We start from the raw sequence: 18,033 nt of genomic DNA on the forward strand, positions 1-18,033 counted from the left end.
TAAGGAAACTATTTAACTAAAAAATAGGCCAAGTAGCTTGACGCTTTACCAAAGATATCCAGATGGCACATAAGCATAGGAAAAGCTCCACGTAGGTCCTCAGGGAAATGCAAATTAAAATAACGAGATCCCACTACACACAAGATTGGCCAAGATCCAGAAAACTGACAAATGTTCTGGACTGAAAAATGGTACAGCTACTTTGGAAGATAGGATGGCCGTTTCTCACAAACCTACACATACACTCACCATACAGTCCATCAGTCACACTACTTAGTATTTACCCAAAGGAGTTGAAAACACATCCACCCCAAAACTTGCAAATGTTTATGGCAAGTTTGTAACTGCCAAAACTTGGGAGGCAACCAAGATGTCCTCTAGCAGTGAATGAGTGGTAATGTGTGGCACATACAATGGAATACTATTGAGCATTAAAAAGAAATGAGCTATTAAGCTATGAAAAGACACAGAAGAGACTTAAATGCATATTCCTAAGTGAAAGAAGCCAATCTGAAAAGGATACAGTACTGTAGGATTCTAAGTACATGCCATTCTGGACAAGGCGAAACTATGGAGGCAATAAAAAGATCAGTGATCGTGGAACGTTGGGTAGGGGAGAGAGGAACAGGCAGAACACAAGAGCTGTTGCAGAGCAGTGGAAATGCTCTGTGCATTATAATAGGTCATTCTTCCAAACCCATCCAGTGTTCAACACCAAGAGTGATCCCCACGGTAAGCCATGAACTTTGGGTGAATCGAACACGTCAGTGTAGGTTCATCCCTGGTAAAAAGTGTACCATTCTAATGAGTGATGTGGATATCAGGTGTGGCTGTGCATGGTAGAGGCAGCGGGTACATGGGAAATCTCTGCACCTTCTCCCTTTTGTTAGAAACAAACCTCAAACTGCTCTAAAAAATATTAAATATTTAAACAAAAACATAACAAATAACCCAAATCTATATTCATCTTTGTTTATAGGCCTGAAGTTAACGAGGAGGTAGCCTGAAATGTCAGACACGGATTCTGGCTCACTTCCTAGATGATTTCCTCCTGTGAAGTGAGTGGCAATTCCAGTGCCCAAATGCTTGATGTTTTAATTAGCCTGAACAGGAGGGATTCCCCTGTCGGCTTTAGGTATTTGACATCTGGTCAGCTAATTCACATCTATGAATCCTCTATTAATGTATCTTTTCTAAATACCAAGGAATCTACTGGGGGGGGGGGGGTTGGGCAAGGAAGAGAGAGATGACAAGATTATAATTAACAGGCTGAATTTAAGATTATCTTTATTGGATTAACTAAATGACTGTTTTTGTTGGCCTGAAACAGATGGGGAAAAAAAAACAACATACCCTGAAAATGTCATTTTCCAAACCTTCAATTATCTTCTCATCCACAGCGTGGAAGCAGAGTAGTCTGATGAGGTTTGGCAATCTAAGAACCTTCTTAAGGACATAGCCCTGAATTTAAGCATACACTTTATGCATACATATTTTACGTGTCCATGAGTTTTGAGTTGGTCTTAATATATACTTACTGGTATGAAAATCTTTTTATACCTTGGTTACGAAAAGGATCAAAATCTGCATCAAAAGTACTAGAATCATCTGAAGAAGCCAAAGGAAGGCTAAGTTTTATTCTTCCCCCATTTAGGAGAAAAATCTGAAAAACAATTTTTTTATCCATCTCTGGTAAAGAATGTGTTCAAAACTGTGCATATTTTAAACTAAATATTTTAAGATCTTTATTTGCTTTATACAACGCTAAAAATTATATATTACACATTAACATACTATATATCACGATATATAATATATAATAGAACACTGCCTACCAAAAATTGTTTTACCATTGTTAAAAATAAAAAATAAAAATAGAAAACATCTAAATGTGTTTGTCTGTTTTTTTAAGCTGTACATCTTCTCCAAAAGAAGAAATTTCTAGCTTTTACTCGTGGAGGGGAGGCAGGCACATTTGAAAAGAATGATTCCATCTAATAAGTTTTTCTCATAGAAGGAATGTGGGATTGACTGTATCACTCATATTTTCTTTTTTTTCTTCTTTTTTTCCAACATTTCTACCATTTTCCTCTTCTTGGTTGACACCAGGCTATTTCCTTTCGTTGGCTTATTACTGTCATCAGTTAAACCACATTTCTTCGTATTAGCTTTGGACTGCCTTTCTTCTTCCTGCACTATATTGCCAGCTTCCTTTTTGATTTTGGACTCTTCTTTACTTACTAAAACACAAGAGACAGTGCATTTATTTATTTATTTAGTTAGTTAATTTTTAATATTTTATTTACGTTTGAGAGACAGAAACAGAGCACAAGCAAGGGAGGGGCAGAGAAAGAGGGACATAGAACTCGAAGCAAGCTCCAGGCTCTGAGCTGTCAGCACAGAGCCTGACACGGGGCTCAAACTCATGAATCGTGAGATCATGACCTGAGCCGAAGTCGGATGCTTAACCGACTGAGCCACCCAGGTGCCCCGAGACAGTGCATTTAAAGACTGCTTTTTCCTTCTTGAAATAAACACAACCTGATGATGAAGTGAAGTTATCTGAATGTCCTCCACCTCAACAATTCAAGAGCTAACAAATTATTAAAAAACAATCACTTTCACTTACCAGGAGAAGGCTCTGCAGCCGGAGGAAGGCTTTCTTTTGTGTCTGTCACTCTGTCTAGCCACACTCCAAGGCATGTCAGCCTGGCATTAGTTTTTACTTCACAGAGTAAAGATGGAGGAACTTTCTAAAACAGAAGAAAGAAGAATTCTTAACATGGGGGAATTTTAAATACTTTTCTTTTTCCATAATCAAGTGAACTTAACTTTTTTTCAAAGGTTTTATTTTACATTTTTAAGTAATCTCTACACCCAACGTGAGGCTCAAACTTACAACCCCAAGACCAAGAGTCGCATTCTCTACTGACTGAGTCAGTCAGGCACCCCTGAGTGAACTTAATTTAAAACTTACTATATTTTCTTGAGAATAAAATAGAAGAATTCCATCATCTTGATCCATGTTTGGTCTGACTATGCCCTTCGCAAGGCACTTTCTGAATATTCAGAAATTGTAAATTCACCAAGGAAAAGGATCGTGTCTCGTTCATTTCTAGGTTTTAACAAAGAATCTTGCACAAAGCACACACTCGACAAACCACATTTGTAGAATGGGTTTATAAGAGAACCAAGCAAAACAAGTAAAAACAAGAAAATCTGTTAAGAGTGAGACCACTAAAGGGATTTAATTTTCCACTTATCTGGTTCAAAACTATTCTAAGATTACTGATCAGGAATTTTTGAGTTTTTAGTAATGGCAGTATTTTTTTTTAAATAGGCTCCACACCCAACATCGGCTTAAACTCACAACCCTGAGATCAAGAGTCACGTGTTTTACTGACCAGCCAGGCACCCCAGTAATGGCAGCATTTTTATCTAACAAAATCTTACAGAGAACACCAATCTACACACAAATGAGAAGAAAGCAGCATTTCTCTGATTGAAAAAGCATGAGTTCTCGTATCCTGCCAGCTGAGACTCACCACACCAACCCCCACCGTGGCTCTTCCTAACTTTAAAACTATGAGTATCAATCATGCGTGGAAGATTTCTCAGGTTTTTTTTTTTTTTTTAATTTTTTTTTTTTCAACGTTTTTTATTTATTTTTGGGACAGAGAGAGACAGAGCATGAACGGGGGAGGGGCAGAGAGAGAGGGAGACACAGAATCGGAAACAGGCTCCAGGCTCTGAGCCATCAGCCCAGAGCCTGACGCGGGGCTCGAACTCACGGACCGTGAGATCGTGACCTGGCTGAAGTCGGACGCTTAACCGACTGCGCCACCCAGGCGCCCCTCTCAGGTTTTTTTAAAGACCTCTGCCTTATGACCTTTGGAAAATATTCCACCTCACTTCACTCAAAACAATACCGATAATAAAGACTTGCATTAAAGCGCATTCACATTGTGCTAAGACACCAACCTTATTCTGCTTAAGCTTCCACATTTTGACGAAACCATCACTTGATGCTGTAACAATAACATGATGCTCTGGAATTTCAAAACTGAACATGTCCTTTATCCTAAAATAGAAATATTAACACCATAAAGGATCCTTTCTTCCAGATAGTACAATACCATTGTAGAGCTTCTACGCACACAATCTCTCGATTTTTCAATGTTTCAAGTGCTTCCAAACTGCTCAAGGAACGGTGCTAAAATAGAACTGTGCTTCACATCCCCATCAGTCAGTGCGCCATTTTCAGGGTCTAAGTTCTAAGATAAAGTGGATTATTAACCATATTTAAGAAAAAGTTGAAAAGATGATCATGATAACCATAAGTAATTAGGTTATCACAAATGACATAAAGATACTTAAAGTCCTTCACCTCAAGATACTCCAAGTTCAGTATGAAGAGCCAAGTAAGACAACGAAACGAACCACGGGCTTCCTCCTACGCACCCGTTTCTACCCCCCCTCCAATGCCACCACCCTAGTCTAAGCCACTACCCCTGTTCTTCTGGATTCCCAGGGAGCCTAACTGGTCTCTCTGCTTCCATTTTTGCTAACGATTTTTTAAAACTATCAATCAAATCATGTTAGTCCCAGGCTTAAAATCCTACAAAACTAGGATCTTTTTTAAAATAACACAGGATGAGGGTGTCTGGGTGGATCTCGAGGTTCATGGTTTCAAGCCCCATGTCGGGCTCTGTGCTGACAGCTCAGGGCCTGGAGCCTGCTTCGGATTCTGTGTCTCCCTCTCTCTGCCCCTCCCCCAATCATGACTTTGGCTCTTTCTCTCTCTCTCTCAAAAATAGACATTAAAAAAAAAAATTTTTTTTTTTTAACATTTATTTATTTTTGAGACAGAGAGAGACAGACCACGAATGGGGGAGGGTCAGAGAGAGAGGGAGACACAGAATCCGAAACAGGCTCCAGGCTCTGAGCTGTCAGCACAGAGCCCGACGCGGGGCTCAAACTCACGGACCGTGAGATCGTGACCTGAGCTGAAGCCAGTGCTCAACCGACTGAGCCACCCAGGTGCCCCCCAAAAAATTTTTTTTAAATAACACAGGAGAGGAGGAAGGATATGGGGGTATATATAAAGCATGTCTGGCCATAAACTGACAACTGCTGAAGCTGGGTGGTGGGTCTATGGGGGTTGCTTCCTTAAACTGGTCTATTGGCCTTTACATTTTTCCACAGTAGGAAACAAAAAATCTACAAAGGCGCTTAGCTAAAATCTAAACTCTTCACCAGTCTACAAGGCCATGTACCATTTGGCTCACTCTGATCTAGTCACAACGTTCTTCCATCTCTTGTTAAAATACATCCAGCTCTTTCCTCCCTCAGGTGACTGCGTGCCATCGCTCGTCTCTTCAGAAACGGCTCCCTTTTACCCCTCTCAAGTCCTACCCCCTCCCCCTTTCTGGATCAAACTGTGCAAGTTATGTCTGTTATTCTTAAAGCACACATTTCTATTCCTGTTCTAATTACCTGCTTACTTGTTCATCGTCTGTCTGTTGCTCTACGACTAGAGCCACTAAATGCAACTTCTTGTCTTTCCATTCATCATTAAATACTAAGTGCAGTTCTTAATGGATGCTCAATGAATACTTGTTAAATGAATAAACAGCCAAATATCCTAAGTGTTAGCTTAAGTGTACTAGTGTTATTAAGTACCTTTGACATGGCCTTGAATGAACACTTCCTAATGCAGGAGAAAACCAGAGCTGGTACACTGCAGTATTTGAGTATTGCCAAGAGATTTCTTAAAAACTGTTATTTGGAAAGTAAAAACTAGGACTTACTTAAGACATAAAAGGACAAGTAAATGAAGCACATTAAAGTAGAACAGTGCATTATCACCCTTCCCAAAATTGTAGTAGAAAAAGCAGAGGCAGACAGGACTGAGTTTGGATCCCAGCTCCAGCACACAAGAGTGGGGTAACCTGGCCAAGTCACTTAGCCTTTACTCTGAACGGCAGTGTCTACCCACAGAGATACAGTGAGCAGTGACAGGTAAGAAAGACTGGCATAAAACAGAAGTCATTGCTTCACATATTTCTCCTGCAGGAAAAACTAGTAGTGTGCACAGGGAGAAGTGGAAAAGAGGAAAAAAATAAAAGGACAAGAGAGATCCTGGCAAAGCTCAAGATCGTTTTTTTTTTGTTCCTCTCTCTTCAAATATGACTGATTTTAGGCCCCAAGCCTAATATTATTGGAAAAACATCTTGTGCAAATCACTAGTCCTGATGACAACTTCCCTACTTTTGCACTAAGGCCAAGACATTTCTACCATCCTCTCAGACTCCAGAAATCATATATATGTAGGAATGTACCCTACCTTATGAAACTGTTGCATACGTGACACTTACTGGAGACTCTACACTTACATACACACATACACATAGAGACTGGCAAGGAAAAAAAAAAAATACCTGTTATCATGAGCTTTAAATTCACAGAGACACATTAGTGAATCACAGTCAAAAAACCTTACAACTTCTTCATCTCCAGCCACTGCAAGGACAGACTCCTAGAAGAGAGAAAAAGAATATCCGGAATGTCATCAACAGTTGCAACCATCATCATATACACTAAGATTCCACCACTGATTTCTCATCACTTACTGAAAGAAACGTAACAGAAGATATTCTCTTTTCATTTGTGATCGTGCCACTAACGGATGCAGTGTCAAGTTGATAGATATCTATTTTATTCAGCATAACAACTACGTATTTCTCTCCTCTTGGGGACCATTCCACTATGTGAGCATCTGCAAGTTAAAAAAAAAGCTTTTTTTATTTCATAAACAATGACCAGAGTAATAACAAAAATAGCAAACAGCTGTACCATGCATTTCACATCCACTGTCCTATTTACCCTTCATAAGAAATTTTTGATGCATATTTTGCAAGTTAAGTTTTAGAAAATAAACTGGATTAAAGAATCATCAAATGTCAGAGACCTGGTAGGTGACAGAGTGACAACAAGAATCCCAATCTAAAATGGGAAAAAAAAGAAAATGGGAAAAGTAACCCAAAGCATTGCTCTAGGAGGTAACCACCATCATGCAGGGGAAACAAAGGTGAGCACGCACACACAAAAGAATGTGTGTGTCTACATTCATATTCCATCAAGTTATAAAAAACATTCCAAATAAAAGTACTCACTTTGCTTTATGTTTTTTATGAATGCTGATCTTCCTTCCACAAGATTCCATGTTCTGCAAAACAGGAAGCTCACTTATGGCATGGTAACTTTTACTAGGTGTAAAGGTAAGCGTAATGAACACTTACTCGAATGACAAGTTACTACAGATGCCGCTATTTGGAACTGTCATGTTTCTTACAACAACACTGGAAATATTTACCATTAAGCAAGATTAATGCATCCATTCCCACACCCCTTTCACCTACTTAAAATGTTTAATATATTTTCAAAAGGTTTCACCTCTTAAAACATTGCTTTTTAGGACCATCCTCTTTGCTTCCCAACTCCGAATGAATGACTGGGATGTAATGTGTATGTCTGAACACAGAGTCTGTCCTTTTTTTTCCTCTACCGTCATGAAAAGGTTCACTGGCTTTCAGCTTTTCCTTGTACTGCAGTATCTCTAAGTAGCTGACAGCCAGGACACAAGACAGAAGTGTATCTAATTATTGTAGTAAAAAATACCCTGATGGTTAGGTTCCTGCTATTGTACTTGGAGAACAAAGACCACAACTGAGAAAAGATGCTCTTGGCATTAATGACCTTACCTCAATGTCTTATCCGTACCCACAGACAGGGCCAACTTGCCAGATGGGTGAATAGAAAGGAAGGTCACGTGTCCTCTACAAGGAAACCAACAGTTAGCCCCCAACTTGACTGGTACCTGGAGACCACCAATGGGAAAGGACTAGACTCACTTGTGAGCTTTAATGGACTTCAGGCACTCCCATTTCTTTGCATCCCAGACACAAATGACTCCATCTTCTGCCCCACTGATTAAGTGCCTGTTGCCATAGAATTTCAGGCAAGTTATTGTGCCTGTGGAAAAACCGAAATAGACCAACTTAATGTTCATTTTGAATGCAAACTCCATTTCTGGTTTGAAGGCTATGCTGTGGTAAGTAAAAATCTAACGTCAGCATTAGTGAAATAAACCTTAAAGTCTTAGGTGAAGAAATTAATTTTTTCATATCAGAACATACAATTTCAAGGCTGTGCAAATACTTTCAACAGAATTTCTCTAGTTGTAGATACAGACTAGAGCTAATCAGTTCATTTACTTGCTCTATGGGTCCAGAATCATAAATTTAGGAGACGGCTGGCTAGGATTGTTTGAGCAGAAGTCAAAAAAAACCAACTAATAAACCAGCTAATCTGGGGAACAAACCAAGATATACAACCATATAACTTCTTCCTTTCCTTTCCCTTTTCTTTGTTTTGGTTTTTGTTTTTGCTTTGTGTGGGTTTTTTTTTGTTTTTGTTTTTGTTTTGAGAGAGAGAGAGAGAGAAAACACAAGTGGGTAAGAGGGGCATCAAGCAGGCTCCACGTTCAATGCAGATGGATCCCAGGACCTGGGATCTTGACCTGAGCCAAAATCAAGAGTTGGAGGCCACCCAGGCACCCTGGCTCCCTCCCTTTCTTTCTTTATTGAAAGAGAAGAGAGAAATGAATGATTATTACTTTCTAATCAGTTAGTTAGCTACCCAATCATCCACAATCCAATTATTATCACTCCGGAGCTGTTTTCTATTTGATTTCTACAGTTTTCATTCACTGTCCTAAGAATTTATTACAGGGGCACCCGGCTGGCTCAGTTGGCAGAGCAGATGACTCTTGATCTCGGGGTTGTAAGTTTGAGCCCCCACAATGGGTTTAGAGATTACTTAAAAATAAAATCTTTAAAAAAATAACTAAAAATTTTTTTAAATCTTAAAACACAAAGAATTTATGAAAACAATTTTATAAACTGTCCTACTGTTCAACTATGCCTTCTGTAATCTCCTTTGTATGGTTCACAAATTTTCCTACAGCTTTTCAACTTCTTCACAAACAACTCCACTCCCCTCTGCCCAAAAATTAAAACCTGAATCTCCCATGAATTTCTTCTACAGCTCTTGAGATAGAGAGACAAACATGTTCTATACCCTCAAATATTAACCTCGCTGGAAGGAGGTTAAGGTGATAGAGGAACCCAGCATTCTTCTGACCCCCAAAAGCAGTCCCTGTATATGGACAATGCATGATACCCTGACCCTCAAATAAAACTCCCTATCCTTTAAAGCTTGTGTCCGTCAGCTTACTCTTCCTATAGCTCAGTGGTCAACAAACTACTGTCTCTAAGCTAAATCTGGCTGGTGGCCTGTTTTAATAAATGCAGTTTTCCAGAACACAGACTTGCTTGTTCAGTTCCCAAATGTCTATGGCTGTTTTCTGCACTGCAACAGCAGAGCTGAGTAATCAAAACAGAGACCATATGGCTGCAGAGCCTAAATATTTACTATCTTGTCCTTTTCAAATAAGAATATGAACCCTTGGGTCACTGTTGTTCACCTGCCACCTCCTGGTCAGTCCTTTACATTGTCCTTTATATGGAAAGAGTAAAAGATCTCTGATAAATATAATTTTGCACACTGCCCAGCCCCATCCCCAAATATATGGGGTAATATACAACCTTATCAAAGTGGGAGTCTTTAGCCACCTTTGTCCATTTTCCTTTCTATCAACTTATTTTCTACCTTGGTAAAGATCTTATCTATTACCAACTGTTAGATAAACAGGAGTTATACAAAGAATGAAGGAAGTTAGGAACCGTACTTCATCCCCATCCAAACTCCTTCTAAGTCAGTCTCATCCTTATTGTACAACACCTGTACCAATGGCTTTAGGCAGACCAGATTGATTTAAATTATTTCTTCCACACCTAAGGGAGAGAGGACTTTCTTGAAGGAACTGGGAATAGGAGGCAGAAGGGAAAAAGAACATATGTTGAACTCACTCAAAGTCTAGCTTCTGTTGAAAAGCAAAAACTTGTCAAAGTAGCTAAGGACCATCTGAGAAAGACACTGAACACTCCAAATTACTGCTAGAAATCAGTGCGTAGCTGTCTTATCTCCCTTTAATCGCAGGAAATCAACAACCTGAGCAGAGCTTCCCCAAACTAAGTACATATCTAACTGATTCTACTATTTTGAGTTCTTCCTTTCCATTTCCCTTCTCCTGGAACACGTGTTAAACCTCATTCTTTGTGCCTTGGGAAGATACAATAAAAACAGAATAACGTTCAATACTGGAAAAACACACACCTATTCAGTCTTCTTATCCCTAAATCCTACCACTATCCTGGACAACTTCACCATCAGTGCGGAAAACCCAAGCATGACTGGAGAATCACCAGGCCCTGACCTCCACTCCAGTGACCTTTGCTTCCTCTCTAGTTCAGTCCCTCGCACCTACACCCAGGACATGTTACCACCTAGAGCTGCTCCACATTACAACTCTTGAAGAATCTCTTCCCTGCCTGCAACCTCACCTTTCACCAGCCCCTTCTTGCCCCCTTCATTCACTCCACCTGCTTTTTTATTTCAGAGATCTGCAGGCCCTTAACACCCCATTTTCTCTAGACTGACAACTTAAACCATCTTTCATCAAAATCCTTTGTAAATCAATCCTTCTGTTGCATGGGTACCGGGTAACTTTCTGCTCCCCACAAAAATGTCTGGAGCTTAGTGCAAACGGATGTTACTCGGGCCACAGCCTCCAACTTCAATCAGGCAGACTCACTAGTCCTTCTGCTTGTCCTTGGTCAGCCTCTCTCTTGTATGCCAGGTGCCAGCACTTTCCTCAAGCCCACACCGCCCCTCCCTACCATTCAATCCCTAACCTCTTCTTCTCAAGGACCATCCAGGACGTGGCCTGTCTAATTCCCCAATCACCTTAACCTCCGTTCTAACCTTCTCGTAATACTGACTTGCTTACGGGTCCCCATGCACCCAGTGGTTAACGACATGGGCTCCACACCTAGGTCTGAGTTCCAGTTCCACTGTTTTGTGACTATGGGCAACTCACAAAACATCTCTGAGTCTTGGTTTTCTCTTCTAGGAAGCCAAAGATGCAACTGTACCTTACTGGCAAACTGCTGGGTACGTGGTACTCCCTCAACGAAGTCAGCCATCAGCATGAGGCTGCTACTGTGCTCCGTGCACTTCCCGCGCTGCCTGGGATGCCCTCTCTCCCACCTTGAAAACTTCACCTGGCTAACAACTGGCACTTCTCTTCTAAGATAATTCAGTCAGATGTCATTTTAGGGAACTTTCTGCTTCCTCCCACTCCCCCCAGATGCAGTTAAGTGCCCCCCTTCTGTCTCTCACTATGGACCGTGAAAAACTTAAAAACAAAAGACATGTTTTTTTTCATTTCTGTATTTCCTAGCACAGAATCTACTATGTAATAGGCACTTAATGAATTGTTCAACTCAAGTCAAATTGTCAAGTAATGACGCCTCACCATTGTCTTAAAGGATATAATTTTCTTACCGTTGTGATGCACTAGAGCCCCATGGTCTACCTTCTTTTTCATGTCATATATGTGAATTGTTTCATCTTTGCTCCCAGTGACTACAAAACGACTATTGACAGCCACTGCTGACAAGGAGGCAGTGTGGGCATGGTGAGTGAAGTCAGCCACAGGAGTCCATTTTTGCTGAAGAGTAAAACATGCAATCAGTGTCACAATCCCATCACAGTTCTCCAGAAACACGTTAAGTGGTTCCACAATTCATGAAAACTACCAGTGGATACTTACAAATTGAGAAAAAACTATGCAAGGATAGCAGACTAAGAAAAACAAAGACCCTGAGAATTAAAAAAGGCAGGCAGCAAGGAGACAGGAAGGCAATCAAGACTCCAAAACAATTATGGAGACCGGATTACTTTAAGGTCCTATTCCAATCCTTAACTCCTTCATGTATGTATTTATATGTGAGACTTCACTATTCATTCATTCAAATGTTCAAATTTGATTTGAATTTATTCGTTCAAATACTAAATGACTACTATGTGCTTGGCATCATTTTGGACAGTTGATACGTAACAGTGAAGAAAAGAAAGCCGTAATTCTAATGTAACTGCATCCCTGTGGGAGAAACAAACTGTAAATAAATATGGTATCACATAGAGAGGAGTATAAATGACAAGTCTTATAAAGAAAAATAAACAGGATAAACACTGTGTCTCCCTTAGTACTAAAATAAGCCCTAGAGAATGACCCATGATGAGATCTCAAGAACTCTACGCTTATTGATATGCAACTTTTGGACAAAATAAGTGAGACTGGTTGAGTGCAAGGAATAAGAGAGCTGAATACATACACACACCTCAAATTGAGGGAGACGCATCAAGAAGTATTAGCAAATTGGGGCACCTGGGTGGCTCAGTCAGTGTCCAACTTCGGCTCAGGTCTTATCTCGCGGTTCGTGGGTTTGAGTCCCACATCAGGCTTTGTGCTGACGGCTCAGAGCCTGGCGCCTGCTTGGGATTCTTGTCTCCCTCTCTTTCTGCCCCTCCCCCACTTGCACTCTGTCTCTCTCAAAAATAAACATTAAAAGTTTTTTGGGGCGCCTGGGTGGCTCAGTCGGTTGGGCGTCCGACTTCAGCTCAGGTCACGATCTCGCGGTCCGCGAGTTCGAGCCCCGCGTCGGGCTCTGGGCTGATGGCTCAGAGCCTGGAGCTTGCTTCCGATTCTGTGTCTCCCTCTCTCTCTGCCCCTCCCCCGTTCATGCTGTGTCTCTCTCTGTCTCAAAAATAAATAAACGTTAAAAAAAAATTTTTTTTAAGTTTTTTTAAAAAAGGAGTATTAGCAAATCAAACAAACCACGGAAGAAGAATCCATCAGATTTCTTTGAACACACTTAAGATGTGTCATTGCAAATTAATTTCTAAATAACTACAGCATCAGACAGTCCTTCCATCAATAGGACCAAGGGAGCCTCTTTTGAGTAAAGGCACAATATTCCTGAGGGGCTGCTATGACCATAAATCAAAGACAATCTTTGCTTGTGCACTTTACAGAGGGAATGTTGATTATCTGAGCTCTGGTCTGTCTCGGTTTAGAAGCAGCAGCGGGTAGTACAAGAGCTTCATGTTTCAGAGACACCTAGGGACTTGAGTCCCAGGTCTCCCAATATTAGTTGTGTGGCACTGCGCAGGTCACTTAACCTATCTCAACTTCAGGCTCCTTATCTGTAACATGGGGATAACTGTATTTGCCTCAGGAGGCTGCTGGGAAGACCACTACATGTCTGGAACAATGCAGTGACTTTATTACAAAGAGAACACAATGGCATCATCTTTAAGATTCAAGAGATGGCACCTTCCAGCCAAAAAGATTAATAAGCAGGAGGAGACAAACAAAGTAATTATTCAAGTTATATCCCTCCAGTTTTCTGGTTAATTCAAGACTGACACCTTGACTTTTTCACAAAGAAGTACTGAAAAGAATGGGTTTCTAGGAGATACTTAGGTTTGCTTAGGGAAAAATACTACTGGATTAAAAGTTAAGAGATCTTATTTCTAATCCTGGGTATGTCCTATCTGTTTGACTAACGGCAATTTACTTAACCTTTCTGCTCACACATCCAGTAAAAATACTTCTATTTTGTTCTAATTTGCCTCCACGCATTTGTCTCCTTTGCCCTTATGTCGGCAAGCTCTCTAGCGCTGTACCCATTCCTTTGGCTTCTTTGCACCTCCACTACCAATTAACGGCCCCGTGGTAAGAGTTCAAAAACACTGAATGAACTGGAGACACTTTATCAACGAGAGGTTTAACCCGACCCAGATCTAACATTGTGTCAAATTCAAGGACAAAAACTCAGTAAAAGCGAACTGTTCTTTCTTTAAATCCTGAACGCGTACACCGGCTGTCAACGGACTTTGCCAGCTTCCTTCCCGCACCGTGGCCAGAATGTCTACTAAACCGAACAAACATGATCTCGTTTTACGAAAATGCCTACTCCAGGTTTTAAAAAGCTAAATTATACGTTTGAGTTTGATTCATCAATTAATCCCTAAGAGATCAGTGTGTTTACCTGTGATGATGTGCTTACCACGGCCGTGCGGGAATCCGACCAGACCTTCCCGCGCCCCTCCTCCCGCAGTCCCTCCCGGCGCGCGCTCTTACCTCGTGGTCGTCGCCTGCAGCTGGCTCGGGGCGTACTGCGAACCCAAAAAGGACCTGTTCGTAACAACCAGCGACCAGCTCCATTCAGCAGCGCACGTGCCCCTTCAACCAGCGCCGCTCAGCTGAGACAGTGACGAAAGCGGATGCCAGAGCAAGTGGGGTCCTTCCTGCGTCGGCGCTCAAATTACGTCATGGGCGCAGGGCTGCCTTTAGGGCGCCTGTCTCCGTGGAAGCGGTTTCAGCGCTCGAAGATCACGCGGAACTTCCAAAAGGAAAAAAAGAAAGGATGTCACACGAGGAAGTTCTCACGGCGAGGAGAAAAATGTTGGGGGCAAGCAGGCATATTCTAGGTGGCTGTGAGGTAGGCCGGTCTAAAGGGGAATGGGGCGGGACATCCTCTGCGGAAGCCCCTCATTTCCGTGACGTCACGAAGAGGGCGGGACCTCTTCCGGTCTGGGGGGGGGCCCCTGGCGGTGTCGCGTGCTGAGTACCGAGCCCGGTGTGCTGTGGGCTGTCAGACGGTGGACAGGAATTGGGTTTCCTTTTTGCGCAGGCAGCATAAGCAAGCGTTTGTCTCTCACGTTCTCTCGTAACAGGGCAGAGAGGGGTCGGCATTCATGGTTAGCGGCTTCTAAAGCAGGCCGCACACCTTTCCTTCTAGCTTGATTGGTTTGTCTGACTTCGGGGTCACATTGGCCAACGTCGCCGCACATCCCGGGGGGGGGGGGGGAGGAGGACGCTTTACCTGAAGTGATAACACGGGCTGCTTGAGGACGAAGTCCGCAGTCATCGTAGGTGAATGTACCGAAAAGAGATCTCCCATTTCACTTTGACCACCCCCCGCCCCGCAGTTTAGGGACCACATGAAACATGCATGAAAGCCAAGATCGCCTTAATTAGCATTTGCAATTCTCATAACGTGTGGAGATTCAGAGGTCTGTTGAAATGACAGCTTTGCACAAATCGGAGTAAATCCTGAAGCGTCATAATTAGTCTCATAAAGGCGACAGCAGGTGGATTTGACAAGCAGGAATTCGGATGGCATCCTCGGTGTCAGTTCTTCAACCCCCGCTTGAGTGCTGATCCTACAGGATCCTACAGGATCAGCATTTTGACCCTTTTGTTTTCAAGACTATGTGTTTCTCTGGTATTCTGAACTGTCGCTACGTGTCTAACTCGTGTTTGTTTTAATTTCCGCTGGTTTGGGTCTTGTAGAAATGATTACTCTTTGAATGCTTTGGGTGTCATTGCAATTCAGGGAAGGCTTTGTCTTCTGCAGGCTTTAGCGACTCCACGTGTAAGCGCTCCCCAGGCACTGAAAATGCTGTAGTCAAACTAACCCTCTGTCTCGGAAACACGTGTAGTCATTCAGTGTTTTAAACTAATTCCTTCGCTTCGTGCTGGTTATCTTCATTATGTTAAAAAAAAAAAAAAAAAAAAAAAAAGTCAAGTTATCTTACTATTTATTTTCCTATTCACCATCTCTTTCCTGTGTCCTCCAGAGACCTACCAAAGTGAGAGGGGTGTGAACAGGTGCAGTGGATGTTGGCTGGGCATGGGACAAAGAATGAGTGAATAGGACATTTCTTTGAAGTCTCATGTTTTATCTTGAAAACTGTTAGAATGGGGCGCCTGGGTGGCTCAGTCGGTTAAGCGTCCGACTTCAGCTCAGGTCACGATCTCGCGGTCGGTGAGTTCGAGCCCTGCGTCGGGCTCTGGGCTGATGGCTCAGAGCCTGGAGCCTGCTTCCGATTCTGTGTCTCCCTCTCTCTCTGCCCCTCCCCCCTTCATGCTCTGTCTCTCTCTCTCTCTCTCTGTATCAAAAATAAATAAACGTTAAAAAAAATTAAAAAAAAAAGAAAAAAAGAAAAAAAAGAAAACTGTTAGAAATCGTTGGAACCAATTCTAGAGCTCAGAAGACCTTAGAGAAGCATTTATCCAGGTGATCCCACTCTAGGGCAGTTTATGGATAAGTTCTGAGGGCTCTCCAGCCCTTGAAATTAGATGCACAATTGTTTCTGTACATTTTTGAAGGAGAGCATTGATAAAATTTCATTACATTTTCAAAAGGATTAGTGCCTCTAAAGTTAAAATGCACTAATCCTGGGGCGCCTTGGTGGCTCAGTTGAGCAGTTGAGCTTCCGACCGGCTCAGGTCATGATCTCGTAGTCTGTGGGTTCGAACCCCGCTTCGGGCCCTGTGCTAACAGCTCGGAGCCTGGAGCCTGCTTTGGATCCTGTGTCTCGCTCTCTCTCTGCCCCTCCCCTGCTCATGCTCTGTCTCTCTCTCTCTGTCAAAAATAAACATTAAAAAAAAATTGTTTTAATGCACTAATCCAGTCTGAGGTTATAAATGTGAAATAGGTCTAGAAAAGTAACTCAAAACCACCCAGCTAAGGGACAGTAGACCTATAATGCTGCTACTTTTTACATTTCCTTGGGCTCAAACTTTCTCTTTAACAAAGAAGAAAGAAAAGCAGTTTTTCACTGTCTAAAGAAAAACAATACAAAATTACAAACTTGTTCAACTAGATTCGAGCTGAGCATACTTCCTGCAAACCTCCTGGTCTCTTTCCAAACACAGGATGCAAAAAACCATTTAATCCTCTTCTTGTGAAAACTGCAGTTGCCAAGAAACAACCAACTGTTAAGAGTTCATTAACACCAGAGCACAACAGGATTTTTTTTTTTTAGTTTTGCTTTTAAATTATTGATCAAAAAGCTTTTTACACTTGAGCTGTGTGTTGATTTATTCATTCATTCAACAAATATTTATGGAGTGCCTGGCTTTGTTTGGTTTGCTGAAGAAAAAACAGTTTTTTTGGTGGGGGGGGGGGGGTAGTAAGGTGGATATGCTGTGCTAAAAAGCAGGATACAGCAGAGAAAAATCAGCCATGTTAGAAATATGAGAGTCTCATATTTTTGCTCAATTACCCCTCCCCACCACCCCACTTTCTCACTGTGGCAGGTAGCAAGTCTTAACTTTTAGGACTACAGAGGTACATGTGCATATTCCCAGAGGACTTTTTGTCTCCTTTGCACATAGAAGCTGAGAGTGGGCTACTTCCCCCTGGACACTGGCCAATTGTCTGTCCTGGTATAAATTTGCTTCAACTGCTTCACGGGAATAAGACAGGTGAAATATGAGGAGTTGGCCTTTGGGGCTTTTAAAGAGCAAAACAGCATTTGTGAACCCTTCCTTGTCGCTGTCATCAACAAAGCCCCTGAGTGTCCATCTTCTCTGGAGATTTGCTCCTGGTCCTCTGTCCCCAGCTCCTGCCACGCTGCTGGGGGATTCAGACACGCGACATTAACTTCCTTCCCCAGCCTCTGTAACCACCTTATTATAAACGTCTAACTTCTGCTTTCTTTTCCAGCGATGGCTTTATCTCTCACCCATTTATAGGCAACATTCTGATTTTCCTTTTACAAAATCCAGCTCTAAAGAGAAGGAACAAAACACTGATGAAAGTTTTACAAAAAGAATCCTCAACTGATAGGTTTTATTTGAAGGCTAAGCTGCTCTAGCAGTTAGGAATTGTGTTTAACTTCATACAGTAACCTAAATCAGCCGTGGCTTAAACAAGACATTTATCTCGTAAGTAAAAGAAATCTGGAGGGAGTCAATCTAGTGCTGGTACAAGGAGTCATCAGGCACGCAGACACATTCTCTCTTTCAGATCCTATATTCCGGTGTATGGCTTCCCCTTTGATGTCACCTCATAGGCCAAAATAGGTGCAGCGTTTGGGTTCCAGCCATCATATCTCTAATCCTAGCCCTAGGTCCGGAGAAAGGGTGGAGTACCACAGGCCTCCTTCCAGTTAAGCAAACACCCTTGGCCCACACAGCTGTCCTCAGTC

General features: G+C 42.0%; 1 protein-coding gene and 1 long non-coding RNA gene across 3 annotated transcripts in view; both read right to left on the reverse strand.

Annotated features, from left to right (window-relative positions):
• The window catches only part of LOC128777718 (uncharacterized), a 57,254-nt gene that overhangs the window by 768 nt on the left and 38,453 nt on the right, over window positions 1–18,033 (reverse strand). The window lies entirely within an intron of this gene.
• On the reverse strand, window positions 1,271–14,324 carry PAK1IP1 (PAK1 interacting protein 1). 2 transcript variants are annotated; one of them, XM_053904912.1, is made up of 10 exons: window positions 14,174–14,324; window positions 11,530–11,695; window positions 7,914–8,034; window positions 7,764–7,838; window positions 7,176–7,228; window positions 6,633–6,778; window positions 6,441–6,538; window positions 3,982–4,081; window positions 2,630–2,753; window positions 1,271–2,240 (listed from the first exon to the last, which is right to left on the reverse strand). In XM_053904912.1, exons 1-10 carry the CDS (start codon window positions 14,255–14,257, stop codon window positions 2,041–2,043), a joined length of 1,167 nt encoding a protein of 388 aa, XP_053760887.1. In that variant the 5' UTR covers window positions 14,258–14,324; the 3' UTR covers window positions 1,271–2,040. The 2 variants fall into 2 exon arrangements, with proteins under 2 accessions (XP_053760887.1, XP_019275681.2); XM_019420136.2 differs by having other exon boundaries at window positions 1,271–2,241; window positions 2,634–2,753; window positions 14,174–14,323.

The sequence above is a fragment of the Panthera pardus genome, unplaced genomic scaffold (genome assembly GCF_024362965.1).
Source record: "Panthera pardus isolate Hobbes unplaced genomic scaffold, ASM2436296v1 HiC_scaffold_17, whole genome shotgun sequence".
NCBI classification, from domain to species: domain Eukaryota; kingdom Metazoa; phylum Chordata; class Mammalia; order Carnivora; family Felidae; genus Panthera; species Panthera pardus.

Bases quoted from the DNA above. Each gene is read 5' to 3' on its own strand.
- PAK1IP1 (XM_053904912.1), bottom strand. From the start codon at position 14,257: ATGGAGCTGGTCGCTGGTTGTTACGAACAGGTCCTTTTTGGGTTCGCA. The intron at 8,035-11,529 runs GTAAGAAAATTA...GTTTTTCCACAG, and splicing joins GGCTCTAGTGCATCACAACG to GCACAATAACTTGCCTGAAA. The intron at 7,229-7,763 runs GTAAGGTCATTA...CCTGTTTTGCAG, and splicing joins GGTACGGATAAGACATTGAG to AACATGGAATCTTGTGGAAG.